This window comes from Hydractinia symbiolongicarpus, chromosome 8, assembly GCF_029227915.1.
Source record: "Hydractinia symbiolongicarpus strain clone_291-10 chromosome 8, HSymV2.1, whole genome shotgun sequence".
Taxonomy (NCBI): Eukaryota; Metazoa; Cnidaria; class Hydrozoa; order Anthoathecata; family Hydractiniidae; genus Hydractinia; species Hydractinia symbiolongicarpus.
This window is the reverse complement of record NC_079882.1, coordinates 7,857,823-7,873,796: the sequence shown is the minus strand read 5'-3', so window position 1 is coordinate 7,873,796 and position 15,974 is coordinate 7,857,823. Positions and strand designations below refer to the sequence as shown.

General features: G+C 35.0%; 1 protein-coding gene across 1 annotated transcript; it reads right to left on the bottom strand.

The window, feature by feature from the left end:
- Positions 1-5,403: 5,403 nt before the first annotated feature.
- LOC130655371 (zinc finger MIZ domain-containing protein 1-like) lies at positions 5,404-15,235 on the bottom strand. The gene is made up of 17 exons (XM_057458121.1): positions 15,014-15,235; positions 13,664-13,845; positions 13,168-13,213; positions 12,874-12,933; positions 12,170-12,293; positions 11,506-11,708; positions 11,020-11,343; positions 10,707-10,898; positions 10,031-10,618; positions 9,674-9,815; positions 9,076-9,286; positions 8,855-8,960; positions 8,378-8,606; positions 8,198-8,266; positions 7,690-8,108; positions 7,400-7,611; positions 5,404-7,051 (listed from the first exon to the last, which is right to left on the bottom strand). Exons 1-17 carry the CDS (start codon positions 15,153-15,155, stop codon positions 6,935-6,937), a joined length of 3,366 nt encoding a protein of 1,121 aa, XP_057314104.1. The 5' UTR covers positions 15,156-15,235; the 3' UTR covers positions 5,404-6,934.
- Between the last annotated feature and the right edge of the window lie 739 nt (positions 15,236-15,974).

Sequence of the window (15,974 nt, the reverse complement as noted above, 5' to 3'; positions counted from 1 at the left end):
AAAATATAAGAATACGTGTTAGATTTGGATAAGCAATACGGTGGAGTGCTTTCTGTTGTTTTTGTCGGGGTCTTTTTCATCCCGAAAGATGCACGAATTGATACTTGGAAAAATGATTTCACTTTCTGTTTGCCCTTCAAAAAATCTACAGGCTTTCTCCCCAGTTTTTCAGCTAATAATAAAAAGTGGCTAAATGCATCTTCGTTCCCAGAGCCCTATCACATCTTGATTACATAGGGTGCAACGGTCTTATAACGTCTTGAAAATTACCATGTAAACTACAGTGTCGCTAAATTAACATTTTTAGGTACTATGCACTTCATTACGGGGGCTACGTAACGGTATTTTTAGTTCTATATTTGGATATCTGATGTTGTCTTAAAGATCAAAATCTTTTATTGTTATTGTTATTGTTATTATTATTACTATTGTTATTGTTATTGTTATTGTTATTGTTATTGTTATTGTTATTGTTATTGTTATTGTTATTGTTATTGTTATTGTTATTGTTATTGTTCCGAATAAAGGATAGGTATAATCAATTTACAAGAAATTGTTTTTCATATACGTCCTATAAGAATAAGTTAAAAAAAATTAGCATGCAAGGCATTTGGAGAAAAAGCATCATATGATAGAATATGAAAAGTTGATACTTTTCTCCATACACCCTGCAATGTATCTATGAATGTATTTATAGTTTATTTATAAAGTTAAAAATGGTAAAATCTAAAAATCCTTTGTATTCACCTCAAAAGTAAAAAAAAAAAAAAAATAATAAATGTAGAGAAAAAGCTAAACATTAGCTTCACGTGTTAGTCACTAAGATAAAAAACAGCAATGCTCAGCAGATAAAACCGGAATAAGTTCTAGGTGATTAAAACCTCGGACCTCTTAGCATACAACCTCGTCCTCAGGGTTGCAACAAACTTTGTGGACAAGGTTGTAATAATGAACCCTCTACAACTGACATTTTTCTCAGAAAAACGAATAAACTGACGATCATAATAACAAACCACCATGTATGTAACGGACGTCATTTCAAGGTCTCAAATTACATTAACCTCCTAAAAATGATGCTATTATAGCGGACACGCTAAACATTGGGTCATATAAAACAATTCTTGTCAGGAGTTTGTCTATATTTTACCTGAGACTTTTTATGTTAAGGGAGGGGGGGGGTCTAGAAAAAAAGGTGGGCCCTCTACATCTTGCTGAAAAATAATCAAAAAATTTATCTGTTTAAAAGTTAAACTGATTTATTTCCCCTTTTTAGAACAATAGAAGTGCCACAATTAATGCCAATTGAAGAGGGGATATCTCCTATGTATCCCGGGTCTTAAAGTCATACTTCATAACATCAAATCATAGTTAGTTACGAAAGGTTATTTTCAAACTATATATCCATATTTTTTCTGTTATAACACACTTGTCACCACTTTATGGCTAAAATACTATTATCTTTCACCAAAAATATTCAACCTCAACAATTCCTCTTTAAAATAAAATTCATGAATAATTAATTAGTTCTGCCGAACATAGTTTAAGTGCTTGCGAAATTGTACAGAAAGAAATGACGTAATTATTAAAGAAAAACGTTGTTAATAACAACAAAAATGGCGCTTTATGTAGAAATTTAAGATGATCTTCATTATGCTACACAGCACCAGCTTTAACTTTTGAGAGCATTTTCGTTTTACTTAAAAATTTTCAGACATGCTTGGTGAATCATGCAGCCATGATACGGTGTGGAAATCTTTTTATTCGGAATATTTTTCTTTTATTAACAGCGTTCGATGCAGCAGGATATGCTAACAAAGAATCTTTTGAAAAAAAACAAAAGGTTATTGTTAAAAAAATAAGAATGAACAAAAAAATCCGCACACCGTTTTAACAGGGTTAACCCGAGGTTCATTTAGAAACAGAAGCTGATGAAAAATAACGAGATTATAAAAAGTTGGAGCTTCGTAGAAGCTGATTTTTTTCTTGTTTTTGATACATTTTTAAAAAGAAATTTCTGAGCAATTTTAGTGTTAAGTTAAAATCATTTTATTATGCATTAAGGCAGGAAAGGAAATAGTAAAAAAAAATGGTATAAATAAAACACTGAGTAAATAATTCAGCTATTTGGACAGCTAAAAAAGTGTTACTGCCACCTTAAAACCGTTTGTTTACCAGCCAGCAAGCTAGCTTCTACGGTGGCCCACAAGTGTCACGGCAAATTAAAAAACTCCACGGCAAAAAAAGAAAGTCCACGGCAAGTAAAGAAAGTTCACGGCAAATAAAGAAAGTTCACGGCAAATAAAGAAAGTTCACGGCAAGTAAAGAAATTTCACGGCAAATAAAGAAATTTCACGGCAAATAAAGAAACTCTGAAAAATCAAGTTGATTAAACAAAACAATAAGGTGACTTCGGCGCCTCTTTCAGGCTGTACGTGTTGTCTATTGTTGACCGTGTTGGGTTGTTGGTTAGAGATGAGGTAGATGTTCACAGAGCTTATTTGTCTTGTGTTGCGAGACATTAAAACGTGTTTACTTATTCATGACTTACTTTCAGAAAATGTAGGTTTTTGAGAAATTCCTGCTAGGCTGCATCGCAACGAATGTTTTGTATTTTTAGAAGAGTCCACAGAGGACGCCATTTTCGATGAAGAAAATGTAATCAAATATTATTTTCACTGTGGTTTTGAGTATGCAGAAATCGTTCTCTTACTTGAGAGGAAACACAACTGCAACATAAGCAAAAGTACGCTTCTAAGACGCCTTAAAAGTTATGGGCTGTGTAGACGTAATCGCAATGTTGTTAACTCACATCAAAGAATTGAACAAAGAATACGGGAGATTGTTGACGGTCCAGGGTCATGTGGTGGTTATTGTACTGTTTGGAATACTCTAGAAATGGAAGGATGGGATATACCAAGATGTGTTGTATCTAAATTGCTACGTGAGTTGGATCCCGAAGGTACTGAATTCAGAAAATCCCGCCGTCTTAAGAGGAGGGAATATTCGAATCCTGACCCAAACTTCGCCTGGCACATTGACGGATATGATAAACTGAAGCCATATGGTTTCCCCATTCACGGTGCTATCGATGGTTTTAGCAGAAAAATATTATGGTTAAACGTGACAAGCATGGATGTTCGTTGATTGCGTTATTGAAAATAAAGAATGCCCAGATGAACTGATTACTGATTTGGGGACAGAGAACTGTATTGCGGCCGCAATTCAAGCATTTTTTCGTGCCAATCCCGAGTCCCATAGGTACGTCCCGTCGCCAAGAAATTTGATGCTTAGGATTTCTAACAAAACATTCATGGTCAAATACAACTTTGATGAAAAAATTGCTGACATTGTTCTTGTCCAGTGATCCAGGAAAGTATTGTTCTGGCCGTAATGGAAACGTTTTCATACTGAACTTTAACAATTCTATCATCTTTGGCTCTGTCATCTTTGATTCTATCATCCTTCCAAGCGATGTGTATACATCAGAAACAACTAAATCTTTTGTCTCAACTTCTGCCAGAAAATCGTGAAAAAATCAATAACCATTTCCTCGACTTGCCTCTTAGTCGTCTGATCTTCCGCATATTGTGGGCGAAGAATTAATACAATGTAATTCCCATCAATGATATTGTCAGATTTAAATACAAATAAGGACTTGAAAATAGTAGAAAACTGCTTCATGTACTTGTATACATTGAATAGTTCCAATCCCTTTGAAAATTCTTCCGAATAACGCATTGACAATACTGACAAGTATTGTTCCAATAATTTGATCAGAGTTATGTTGATTAATAAGGCCAGTATACCCATGTTCAATGATAACATCAGTAAAATTTGTTGGATCAGTTTTCAAAGATGACAACATCTCTTTTTCTGCATCAGTTAAATGATTTTCTATTGACAGGTTTTCCCTTTTGAAGTCAATATCTAATATTATTGAAAAGACATTAGAGTGAAGAAAACATTGCGGTGATGTACCATGAGCTAAACTATATGCTGCCAACTGTCCACAAGCTACAAAATTGCCATTCTGAACATGCAACATGGAATCGACTGGAGCTTCATTAGGGAAAATGTTAATTGCAATTTCATGCATAGCGCTAGTGAGAAACACTTTTGATAAAGCACCTTCATCAATGCCAACTTCTCCAGCAAAATGAATCATCAACTTCTTTTTCAAGCCTCCCTTTTAGGCTTCACGTTGCCACACACTGGGGATTCTTTGAAGAGTTGTATTTCTCCGTATTATGAAGAAAAAATGACTTTCTTGTATCACTTCACTGTGTATAAGTTGCAAAACTTCCTCTGATGTTAAAGGTGCAACTGGTGCCTTCTTTGCTTCATGGGTACCAGCTTTTGAATCATCAATATCCTTATTAACAATAATGCACGGTGGCTCATACGATTCCTCATGCCAGACTTTCATGACTTTTGAATCTGGTCCACTGTCATTTTCATTTGTACAGGTATCAAAAAATCCAGATTTGATATTCCCATATCGTTATATTTACATAAGAAGAAAGTTATTCTTTTGAAATCTTTTCCAACAGCTACTTGATAACTATTCAATGCGAATTCGCCGTTCAATTCGCTTTGTGAAAATCCTCATTAAGGCTCTTTATTTTTCTTAAACGAGTATTTAGGCATACTTTACCCGACACACCAGAGCAGATATTAAAGCAATTTTGGAGGAAACACTATAGCGGGCACTTTTTTAAGTCCCGATGGTTTTCACTAATTTCACTGCTATCATACTATATTAGCCCAACGCACTGTCCAATAAAAACCTCTTTCGTAATAAGAACTTTGATTTTGCCAAAAGCATTGTCAAAATTGGATTTCGTAGAACCTTAAATTATACTGTTATGTTTTCATAAATATAATTTTAAATTATTATATCCATGAAAACATAGCATAGTTTACAATACGGAATCTAAGCAGAAAAAATATTTAAAATTGTAAAGCTAATCCTTTCGCTCTTTATTTTTGTCATTCTGGTTTTATTTATGTTACAGCCCTCCGTAAGATTATGTGATAAGTAAAAACGTCTTATGTGAGCATACAGTCTCTAGGTGATTTCTAGCATCTTTTTTTTTTTGGTGTAATGGTGAAAAAATCAAGTGTTAGTTTTTAATAAATGTGAATGAAGAGAGGGTAAAAAATGACAAGTTCGTTTAAAATACACTTTATTTCTCCCTAACAGGAGTTTCTTTATGTACAAAATCTCAATAACAGACCCAATAGTAATAAAACGTAGGCCAACTTCGAACTTTCGCATTTGAAAATAGTGTGCCAACTTGGGCTTCTTTATTGGCATATAGGGAAAAACTAAGTACGAAGTTGTATGTAAAACAGAGATAGGTTTAATTTAAAAAATAATTGAAAACAAGAAAGATTAAGAAACACATTTTACATTTGTTATTTCACAAAAAAATAACTAAGAAAGCTCAATTATTAGCATCGATAAAAAAAATGTTGATTTTTTACGAGATCTAAACATCTAACAACATAAAAAATAAATTACTTCACAAAACATGTTCTAGTTGAACTGAAGATAAATAGTATCTTTCCATCTTCAACATGGATACTCCGAAAAAATAAAAACTTTTTACAAATAAAAACTTTCCGCCCATAAGTACATAGGTTTTGTGTAGTATAAACCAAAAAAATAACATAAAAAAGGGAACACTCGATGTAGGTGTAAAAAACCGTCAATGTCGGTGTAAAAACAATTCACGATTCACAGGTTTTAATCAGATAAATCTTCGACACAAGAAAAGTGGTTTCCCGCTGTTCGGCTCACGTCTGTTTGTCTCTATTTCGTATAAAATATGGCGATGAAATAATATGGCGGCAAAACAAGAATGCATTAAGTATTATATACATCGAATACACCATTTTTGAAAGTAAGTTAAAAAATTGAACAATGATACATATAAACACTAAGTTTGTGTTACAGATACACCAATGTTTGTGTCGAGTTGAAGTTGTTGTCTTTCGTAATACTCCAAATATTTTTACGAATTGCAAATATTTCATTTTAATTATTAAAACCCTTTTTACTAAAGAAATTAGACTGAAAAAAGATATCGTTCCAGGTATAAGACACACACAAAAAGACACTTCACATAATAAGTTAAAATATTTTTCTCATATAAAACACTCTCGTATTACGTGAAAGTTAAAAGTTTATAGCATTAAACTACATGTTTTTTTAATATACCAAAATTATCTACGTACAAATTACAAACGCCATCTTTCAACTGCTTCTTAGAGATTCTTTAAGACATTTCGATTCTGAAGAACATGCACCTTATGCATGGAAATGCAGCCATGGACAGGTTAACTCGACAACCAGCGAATTTAAACCACGATCAAGGAAGTTTGTAAACTTATACCGATTCGTGGCATATACAATCTGGCGGTTAAGATTGTTTACTTGCCTGTGTTTTCGTCCGTAGTAGAAAAGAAGCCAGCGCAGAAGATTCTTGGAAATTTTATAATATGAAAAAAATAGCAGTATAAAAATGGCGTTTTAGTTGTAAGGAGAGAATTATATACAGTAGCTGATATTTTAATCATTGTTGAAAAAAAGCTTAAAAAAAAAATGAAAAATGTTAGCGTAAAAGAAAAAAAAAACTGTTTACACCAGCAGTAAAAATACATGAACAACAACAGTAAACAAAAAAGTTCACCCCACCCTCCCCAGAAGTTTTTTTATTATTTTTATTATCAACATCTTCGTAAGGCTAAAAAACCAGTCTGTTTGTTAAAAAAATTATAACTTATAATCGGTACCGGTAAAAACACACTGGTTTCACGCCATTTTTTTCTACAAGGCTTATATTACGATCAGCTATATTTATGTTCTCCACGTAATAAAACATTAAAAATATCAAAATAAGAATATATATACACATATTAAGTTTTTTCTTTATTTTCCCGCCGAGTTCATGCTGTCGAACATACTTGATATCAGATCTTCAGATGATGCATCGGGAGCTACTAAGTATGACAAGAGTTCATTCTCGTCCAAACTATCTGGAAGAATCTAAAATAGTAGAAACAAAACACGTGAAAATTGAAATATTTTTCTCTGAAACTTCGAAAGGGTAAGCGAGTCAAAGGGTGAGCAAGTCGTTACCTGAACTTTACTCTCTTTTAAAGTTTTGGATTAGTCAGGTGTGTAGAGAGTTTTAATTCAATATGAACTTATAAGTACTGTTTAGTGGCACTATTACCACAGCTAAAGTCTTAGGTTGCGGAATCGTTTTAAACAGAGGTCCAAGGTGACATACGCACAAACTATATCAGCAAGTTGTTAAGTTTTGGTGAAGAAAACTTCAAATATTGTTGTTGCGATTACTCAAAAAAGTATAAATTTAGTAAATCAGCCTACGTTTAAACTGCCTTCCTCGCCGTCGTCGTTATCTCCCATATCACTGGCTTCAGCTGCACTAAACATTGAGTCTAAATTGAATTCTGCGTTTGTCCAGTCACTCGTATCATTTGTTTTCGACACGCTTACATCATTTTGCACAGAGGTGGGTGGAGCTGATGACGAAGGTGGCGGTGGAGCGTCAGGAGAACGCATCAGCGTAGGCGGTCCACCTATGGAGAGAAAAAATCATACCCAATAACAAAGACTTGTATTGGATAAGAACACCACTAAATTTACTGCAAACTTACCCGTAGGAGCCAGATGGCAGTTGTTTTCCGGTCTGTTGTTCGAACCATTCACCGGTAAACTTTGTTGTCTTACTAGCTGAGGTTGTGACATGGCAACAGGACTGGGTACAACGAACTTGGGGTCCATGTTTGTGGACGACGATACGCCTGAATGGCATTGCTGTGGAGTTTTTGGTCCTTGTAAAGAATTAGGCGTGCACGGCTGAACTGGCGTTGGAGGCTTATAAGAGCCCGGTGTAGCTGGATTTCCAATAGACATTGGTGAAGCCACACCGCTATCTACCGATTTTATGCGCTTGGCGGGAGGAGCGCCAGAACACGTGCCCGAAGATTCCGTTTCCTCCTGTTTAATTTCTTGTTTTATAGCGACAGGTTTCCATGACGCACTCGAATCTAAGGTCACCTCTTCCAGCCCCGTTCTAAAATTGAATAAAAAATAAGATAGAGAAATATATAAAATATGTAGACTGTGTTATTGCAGAGTTTGGAATATTGACTTCAAACTTACTTCGTTAAAGTTGTTATAATCTGCCAAAGGTACTGATCAACTTCCAGTCCTTCCAGTATAGCGTTTTTGCTAAATGAAAACACAAAGCAATGGTAAGCACAAATGATCGAACTCCCTACGTCAAGTCCATGTACATGATGTCTTACCACGTGCTGACGCTAATCGACACAATTATCTTACCTACATACAGGACACTTCCATGCCCCTTTATCCACATTTAGCTTTAAATACGACTCTAAGTCAAAACATTGTATGTGTTTGCAATCATGTCCACGAGCTGGCACGTTTATCCTTCGATACGTTATGGGGCATTTCGACGAAACTTTGATTGCCGTTTGTTCGACGCCATCTTCGACAGAGTTGGACACCGTAGTTCCGTTGGCGGCCGATGTTTTGAAGTTGTATTTAACTAAAAAGAATCAACAAACAGGCTGGCTATTTGAAATGAGCTATTGTTTACGACAAGATTAGAAAAAAAATAGTCAGTTAGACATCCGGATGACAGGAAGCTTAAATTTACTGATTATTACGCATATGATCCTCTTAGTGTAGCGCAAAAACTCCACGGTAATTCACCCGTCGCTACTAACATTTTGACTTAAAATATAGACAGTTACTTAACACGTTCTAAAAATGCGTCATGCAATCAACACTTACTCTTTTTCATGCAATGTTCGGCTGGTAGCAATCTTTTCTTAAGCAGGCCCTGAAGCACTGAGTTAACAGACGGTCGGTGGACAAGCTGCAGCACGAATAAGTGAGACTAGGGCATGAAAATAATCAAGCAATTAATACATCGGAAGGATATACTATAAATAAATACAAATTGCACGGCGGCGAAATTCGCGCTGCTAGTATCCGTGGAGGAGGACACTTACACAACAACAAACGAGGACGTTGATTTGGATGGTGTTTCGACCAGGTTTGCACACGTTCTTCAGAAGCAAAGGTTTGTGCGAAGTTTTGCTGTCTCCTCTTTCGAGATTTAACGGTGTATTGTTGACGCTGACACTCACGGAGTTGGGCCAGTTAGTTGTCACAGATTTGTCTTCGTGATGGTAGCACTTAAACTGAAGCTCCAAATCAGGTCTAAAAAAAAATTATCGTCGCTACAAAATAATAATATTAGTTAAAAATAATTTTCAGAATTAATTTACCTTTCGGTAAGAACTCGCGATAGACTTAAACTCTCGTAGTTTGGAAAAAAACGTTAAAAGCAATAAAGAAAGCCATTTTGCATTTTTGTATTGCACAAAAAGCCTAAGTTCGAAAAGACTGAACCATTTTCTGGGGGTAAACCAACAGTAGTAGTAATGCAGTGTTTTAAAGAATACATTTTTCTCTTCTTTTTTTCTTTTCAAGACGTAACAGGAGTGTCTATATATTTTAATAAAACACAAGCGAAAGATGTGGGAAAAGATTTACTACATATACCAGCATCAGGAAAACAAATTTGAAAAACAAAAACAAGATTACCTGCTCATAAGTGTTTGATGAATTTGCGGTTTTAAGAAGAAAGCATGGTTACTGACAGCCAGATTATGCTGAAGCCTGAACGGTTGCAGCACGATGCCATTAGCTACGTTAAAGGTTAAACGGAGACAATCCTTGTCAGTTTCTAGATAAAACCATGGATAGTTAACAATAATTTGCTTACCCTTGCAGCAGCCTTAACATGGTATATGTTCAAATATTAAGCATAATAAATATCGAAAAAAAAGAAATATATATTTAAAAAAGGTAGACGTTACCCAAGCAGAAACCTACTGAACAGAAATATCTTAGGCTACTACTATGTATTACATAGAGAAAAAGGCTAGGTGACACACGTACTTATTATAGGCTTGATGTCGGCTGGAGGGACCGGAGACGGTACTATGTTTTTCATCGGTTGTGGCGGACCTGCTATTTGAGGTTTAACATCTGCCATGCTCCCGGGTGTTGGCGTGTCTATAGACATACCATAGCGATTGTTATTTGCCGGAGTATTCGGCGATTGTGGAGGATGCACAGCAGAGGGTTGCGGTTGGTACTGTAACGTGCTGGGCCTTCTTTGGGTAGTCATTGGTTGGATGTTACCTGGCTGACCCATCATGTTACCCATGGTATTGTTCATATTATTCATTTGGTTGTATTGAGGAGGCATACCGATATTTCCAGTCATCGAGCCAGTCATTCCCATTCCTCCCATGTTCGGGCCGAATTGGTTGGGACCATTGTAAACTGGTGAAAAGGGACCGCCTTTCCCGATTCCGCCGTGGCCAAACGGACTAAACTGTCCACCGGGTGGTTCGGGCGTCATCGGGCTTCCACCCATCATTTGTTGGTTGTAACCCATCATTGATGCTGATCGTTTTATAGGTGGTCCTGTGTAGCGCATCATATTTCTTTGTGCAGCAGCCATTGTAGAAGGCATACCACCTAGAAAAAATTAAACACCAATAAGCAAAGTTTGAAGCAAAATACAATATAAATAATAAAATTATTCGTGGAAGAAACTGTCACTTACCACCCATTCCCTGCTGACCCATGTACATATTTCGTTGGCCCATATAACCACCACACATGTTGTTAGGCCCACCCATGTTGTAACCCACTGCTTTGTTAAACATGGCACGGGTGTTCATTGGATTCATCCCACCTCTAGCATGAAATTGCGTTTGACCTTGCACTTGATACGGTTGGTTGTCCATGAATTCTCCTGTTAACAAAAGAACTTTTAATTAAACAAATTCTAATTACTCGTCTATCCTTTTGTTAATTAAAAAAACGAGTAAAATATTTTCTAGTTTGTTCATTCTTCAACATACTGTGATACATACCATTGTTCGTCATTTGTTCTTCACCCTGCATGTGCAACGTGGCTGTGGCAGTGGCCGTCGCTGTAGCCGTAGCTGCTGCTGCCGCCACTGCAGCGGCAGCTGCCGCAGCAGCAGGAAATGGACCAGACTGATTATTAGGATTCTGCCCTTGTTGAAATTGTTGAAAATTATTCTGTTGGTTGGTCGGAGTGTTTGCGCCTTGGTTGAAGTTCATGTTACTATTCTGGCGTTGAAACATGTTCGTATTCACGTTGTTCATCGTGTTCATGTTTTGAATGTTTGGCATCTCATTTCCGCGCATTCCTCCATTGGATGGATTGAAACCTAGGCAGGGTTACACAACTAACATCACAATGTGTCACAGAAAAGAAAAAATCAACAATAGCGTTGATAACAGATAAAAAAGAAAAAAGGAGGCACACACAAAAATAGACCAAGCAATGACACAATATCCTTTTATAATGACATTCTTTCCATATATCTTACCTTGATTGGGAAACTTCATTGGGACATTTTGCATTGACTGATCGTATTGCGGTGCGCCACCTTGCGTTAATCCGCCGCCTCCTTGCATCGGCATCATTGGATTGACTACTGATGGCGACGAAGATACTCCCCAAACAGATGAGACGGATACTGACACATTTGTTTGCTGTGGGTTATTGGGTTGCCAGGCTATCGTGCTGTCACTAAAGTAAGCAAAAAAAAAAAACAACGTATAAAAACAGTAACACTTGAATGTAGTACCCATAAAAGATTGATTAGTCAACAATGCAGATAAACCAATAAATAAAGTGCGCATATGTTCGGTGAAGTTAAGATTGCTTTCTATATACCTTTTCTGTTAAGAGTACTCTCTCACAGTACATGTTTAACAACGAGTGGTTTATTTAGGGTTACATATAATAAGTAATACACCACTGCATAATTGGGAGGACAGCCTTTGCATCAAACCCTACACCTCCCATGGACCACTCCCGTTTTCCAAGTGAAGATAAACCAAGTGAAAATTTCCAAGTAAAAATAAACCAATGACGATTGACCTTAACGAATGCCCCATCCCACCCCTTTCACGATGACACTACTCAAAAAATCATGACTGAAAAAAAATTAAATAGACCTACAAAAATTAAACTTAGAAATAACATACCCATGCGGCATTGGAGCAGCCATGTTTTTTATCGGGTTGTTTGCAAACGGTTTAACGTCGGCTTTTCTCTGATGACGTAGCAATAGCAACCTTCCCAACTCTTCACACCATGACGAAAGCATTGCTGAAGAGAAAGGTAGAGAGCCTTAGTGTCAAACACATCCTCTTGCAGAAATCGATATAAATATAACAACACACAATATCGAAATTCATTAGCTCGTTTTTTTATAAATATAATGAATTAAGGATGAAAAAAGAAATAACTCAAATATGCATGAGTAATACACAACGAGATAAAACATTCAAGAACAAATTCGACGTTCTTCATCAATAATTCAAGGCAAGAAACTCATTACTGCAGAAATTGAAGTGGAGGTGCACGAATGGAACACAATGGTTAAAAAAATTCCTATTGAGAACAGCTTTTTTTAATGTGACAAACTTCGGCCTCTTTTTCACAGAATAAAATATATTTTTTATTTATTTTTTTATTTACTAAAACCTACATAGCTATCGAAAAACAATTACCTATGAGGTCTATATATATATATATATATATATATATATATACAGTGGAATATATATTAAAATATAAAAAATAATATAACAGATAGCAGTGACTAGTCATAAATAAGAAATGTTCACTGACTAAACTTTTTCGCACCTATAATTAAAAAAGGGGGGAGTTAGGAGGAGATTCTCACCTGAAGATTTCCTGGAAAGTTTTTCGCGGTGGGCGGCACACACTGCCAGTAAGCGGTAACCTAAGAGACATAACGTAAACAACAAATCAAAACAAACATACACTTAGCTGTTGCAAATAAAACAAACAAAAGGCGACCCGCTGTCAAAAAATGGCCAGGAATGGAAAAAGCTTAATAAATTCTTTCATTAATGGATATTATCAGGATCAATAGGTTTAAATCAGTGAAATACTATGAACTATAGAGCATGCTTTTCACTTCCTAGTTTCGTTTTCAACAACAGCTTCACCTTACCTAAGTCAATATCATAACCTTGCAACGGTGCAACTTTACTGACAATCTAGAACAAAAACAAATAAACATAGAATAACTTAACTTTCACCGAGGTATAAAACATCAAGACGCTTAGAAGTCACAGACGGGGTTCTTTCTGAGTAAATCACAACAAAATGCTGACTCAGTAATTATTTAACAACAACAACAACAAAAAAACGCTTCGGAAAAAGCTATGAGAATGCTGTCGACATGTCTTGTAAACAAATCAAAATATCGTTAATAAAAAAATAAACACAGAAGACAAATTGACAGCACTGTCTTTTTTTTCAATCTCATAATCAACTTTATCAAGTTTAATCCTTGTAGTTAATCCAAAGTTCACTTTCATAGCCATACAGTACTACATAAAAAAACCTTTCAAAATCCACTTTTAGCACATGTTTACCACGTCTCTCCTTCCAGCCACTAAAATATTCATTACATTCAAGAACACACAGTGAAACATATTCCATACCGTTAAGCAATGCATCAAATTTTGTTCGTAAGCCGGTTGAAATGCACGAGCATCCCCGCACCACTCTAGTAGTTCACGTGCAGCACCTTGAAATGTTTGCATCGAACTCAGGTCTCTTTGTATACATTTCAACCTATCGTTCGTTTGCTGTATATGCTGTTCCATGCTAAGTTGAATATTTTCTAAACAGTAAAAAATAACAAATGAAAATAACAAGCACGTTATAAACTTTCTTTTCAGCCGGTTGTTGATGGCTGAAACAAGAAAAAACAAAATCAACACTCTCTAAAAAAAATAATTAAAGCTGACAAAAAAATTAATGAAAGTCAGAGGTGTGGGTTAAATTACCCTTTCATTAATCTGCCAAGTCTAATAATAACAATAAATAAAAAATTAACCACTTAAAATAAAAACTAATCATAATTTGTTTTAAACTTCATTTCAGTTCCTTTAACGATTTTGTTGAAACACATAAAAAAAAATTCAACACGTTAAAGAATGGTCGTCAGATAATCAAAATTCCGGCTTAATTGTTTCCCCATTATACGTTACTTTCTGCAACAAAGAAAAGCTATTAGTTTAGTTTATAATAGCTCTCTGTATAATGGCATTTAATTACATCATCATGGGCTCAGCATATGTCACTCATTACATGTATACTGCTTATAATCAGAAACATTAGGTCATCAAAAAATAAAAGATTGACAGAGTAATGCTGTTTAAACATAAAGTGAAAAGCTTCTATTTTTTTGATGATTGACGTTATGTAAACAAAACTTATTGATGACACGTGTGATGTCATGACCTGACGATGTCACGTGTTTTTTTTTTAATTTTAATTAGAGAGTATATTTTTCACAAAAGATATGTAAAAAAAGTGCAGTAATTATATTCTATCACATTTCTGCTAACAACTTAAACGGTTCAAGATAGTCACAAAAGTCACTTTCATTTAATATTTTCTTTCCCATAACTTAACAAGATGCTAGAGAAATGAGATACAGATTACAAATTTTGTCGCGCCTTGGTGTAAGAGGAAGAAATGTGAAATAATATATAAGTACTTTCATGTGAAAATCACACTGGTTTATTTAACTTAGCAAAAGAAATAAATTTAAACACTTTTTTTATAAGAATACCAAAACTTCAAGCAAGCTGGTCATTATTTTAATTTTTCTATTGTTCCAAACAATAGACTTATTTTAAACCTGAAATCCCAAAGCAAAGTATGTATTTATCTCACGTGTATTTTAAGAACATGTCAGCTCAAGCGCAACTCTGGGTACACAAGTTCAGTATTGACACAAACTCAAAAAAACACGACAGTTGGATTCATAAACAAAAACTTACCCGCCATTTGCTGTTGTTGCAGCTGTGGACCTGGAGGGATTTGCGGTGGATTCAGACCATTAAAGTTACCACCTCCGCCACCAACAAAATTATCGGACACAAAGCCACCAAAATCGCCCATAGTTCCATTAAAATCGCCCATTTTTCACTATCATTATGTTATTACAATTATTTTAATTTTTGTTGTTTTTTTTCTAAATACAAATAAAAAAAAACATGAGGCATTGATGTAGAAAATTACTCAAGACTACATACATAATTTACAATACACAGAAATCCATCATCTACAAATAAATTCCATCATCTACAAATAAATTTCTAAGAAAAAGTTAACCCCTGCAATAATAACACTAACAAGAACATGTAAACAGTCCAAACAAACTTCTCGTTTGACTTAAGTACTTCACACAAATTTTATGTAAGCAATTTCACATTACTCATGTCCAGTGTCATAATCCGAAAGAACATCATTGAGGAGTGTTTACATTGTACATACCAGACAAATAAAAACATTTAAAAACAAGTAAAAAGCAGGCTAATATATTCACAGGATAACAACAGGCTTGCAATTTCTTGCATCACCCAAATCACAAAAACATTTTTACTGATATTTTCTAAAAGAAATAATAACATTAAAGTTTACTTTTTTCTATCTTCTAAAATCTTTTAAAGATCAGGAGATTGAGGCCTGAAATAGAAGTCGTGTAAGAAAACAATATTTTTTATAAAAATATTTAGAGAGTCATACAACAAAAACGTTTATTATACATCAGCTAATAAGTATATAAAAACAAAAAAACAACAACTCTATCTTCATTACTAATGCAAGGATGCTTTTTGCTTCTTTCTTGCTTTTAATTTTACTTCACAAAGAGCATGTTTTTAATGCTCAAGCTATCTAGCTAGCAACAATAAAACTTCACTTTACCAATTTTCACACACATTTGGAACATTATTATCA

Excerpts from the sequence above, each read along its gene's own strand:
- LOC130655371 (XM_057458121.1), bottom strand. The coding sequence starts at position 15,155 with ATGGGCGATTTTAATGGAACTATGGGCGATTTTGGTGGCTTTGTGTCC. Across the intron at positions 12,934-13,167 it reads AGGTTATGATATTGACTTAG|GTTACCGCTTACTGGCAGTG; the intron begins GTAAGGTGAAGC and ends TATGTCTCTTAG. Across the intron at positions 8,109-8,197 it reads ATTATAACAACTTTAACGAA|AACGGGGCTGGAAGAGGTGA; the intron begins GTAAGTTTGAAG and ends ATTCAATTTTAG.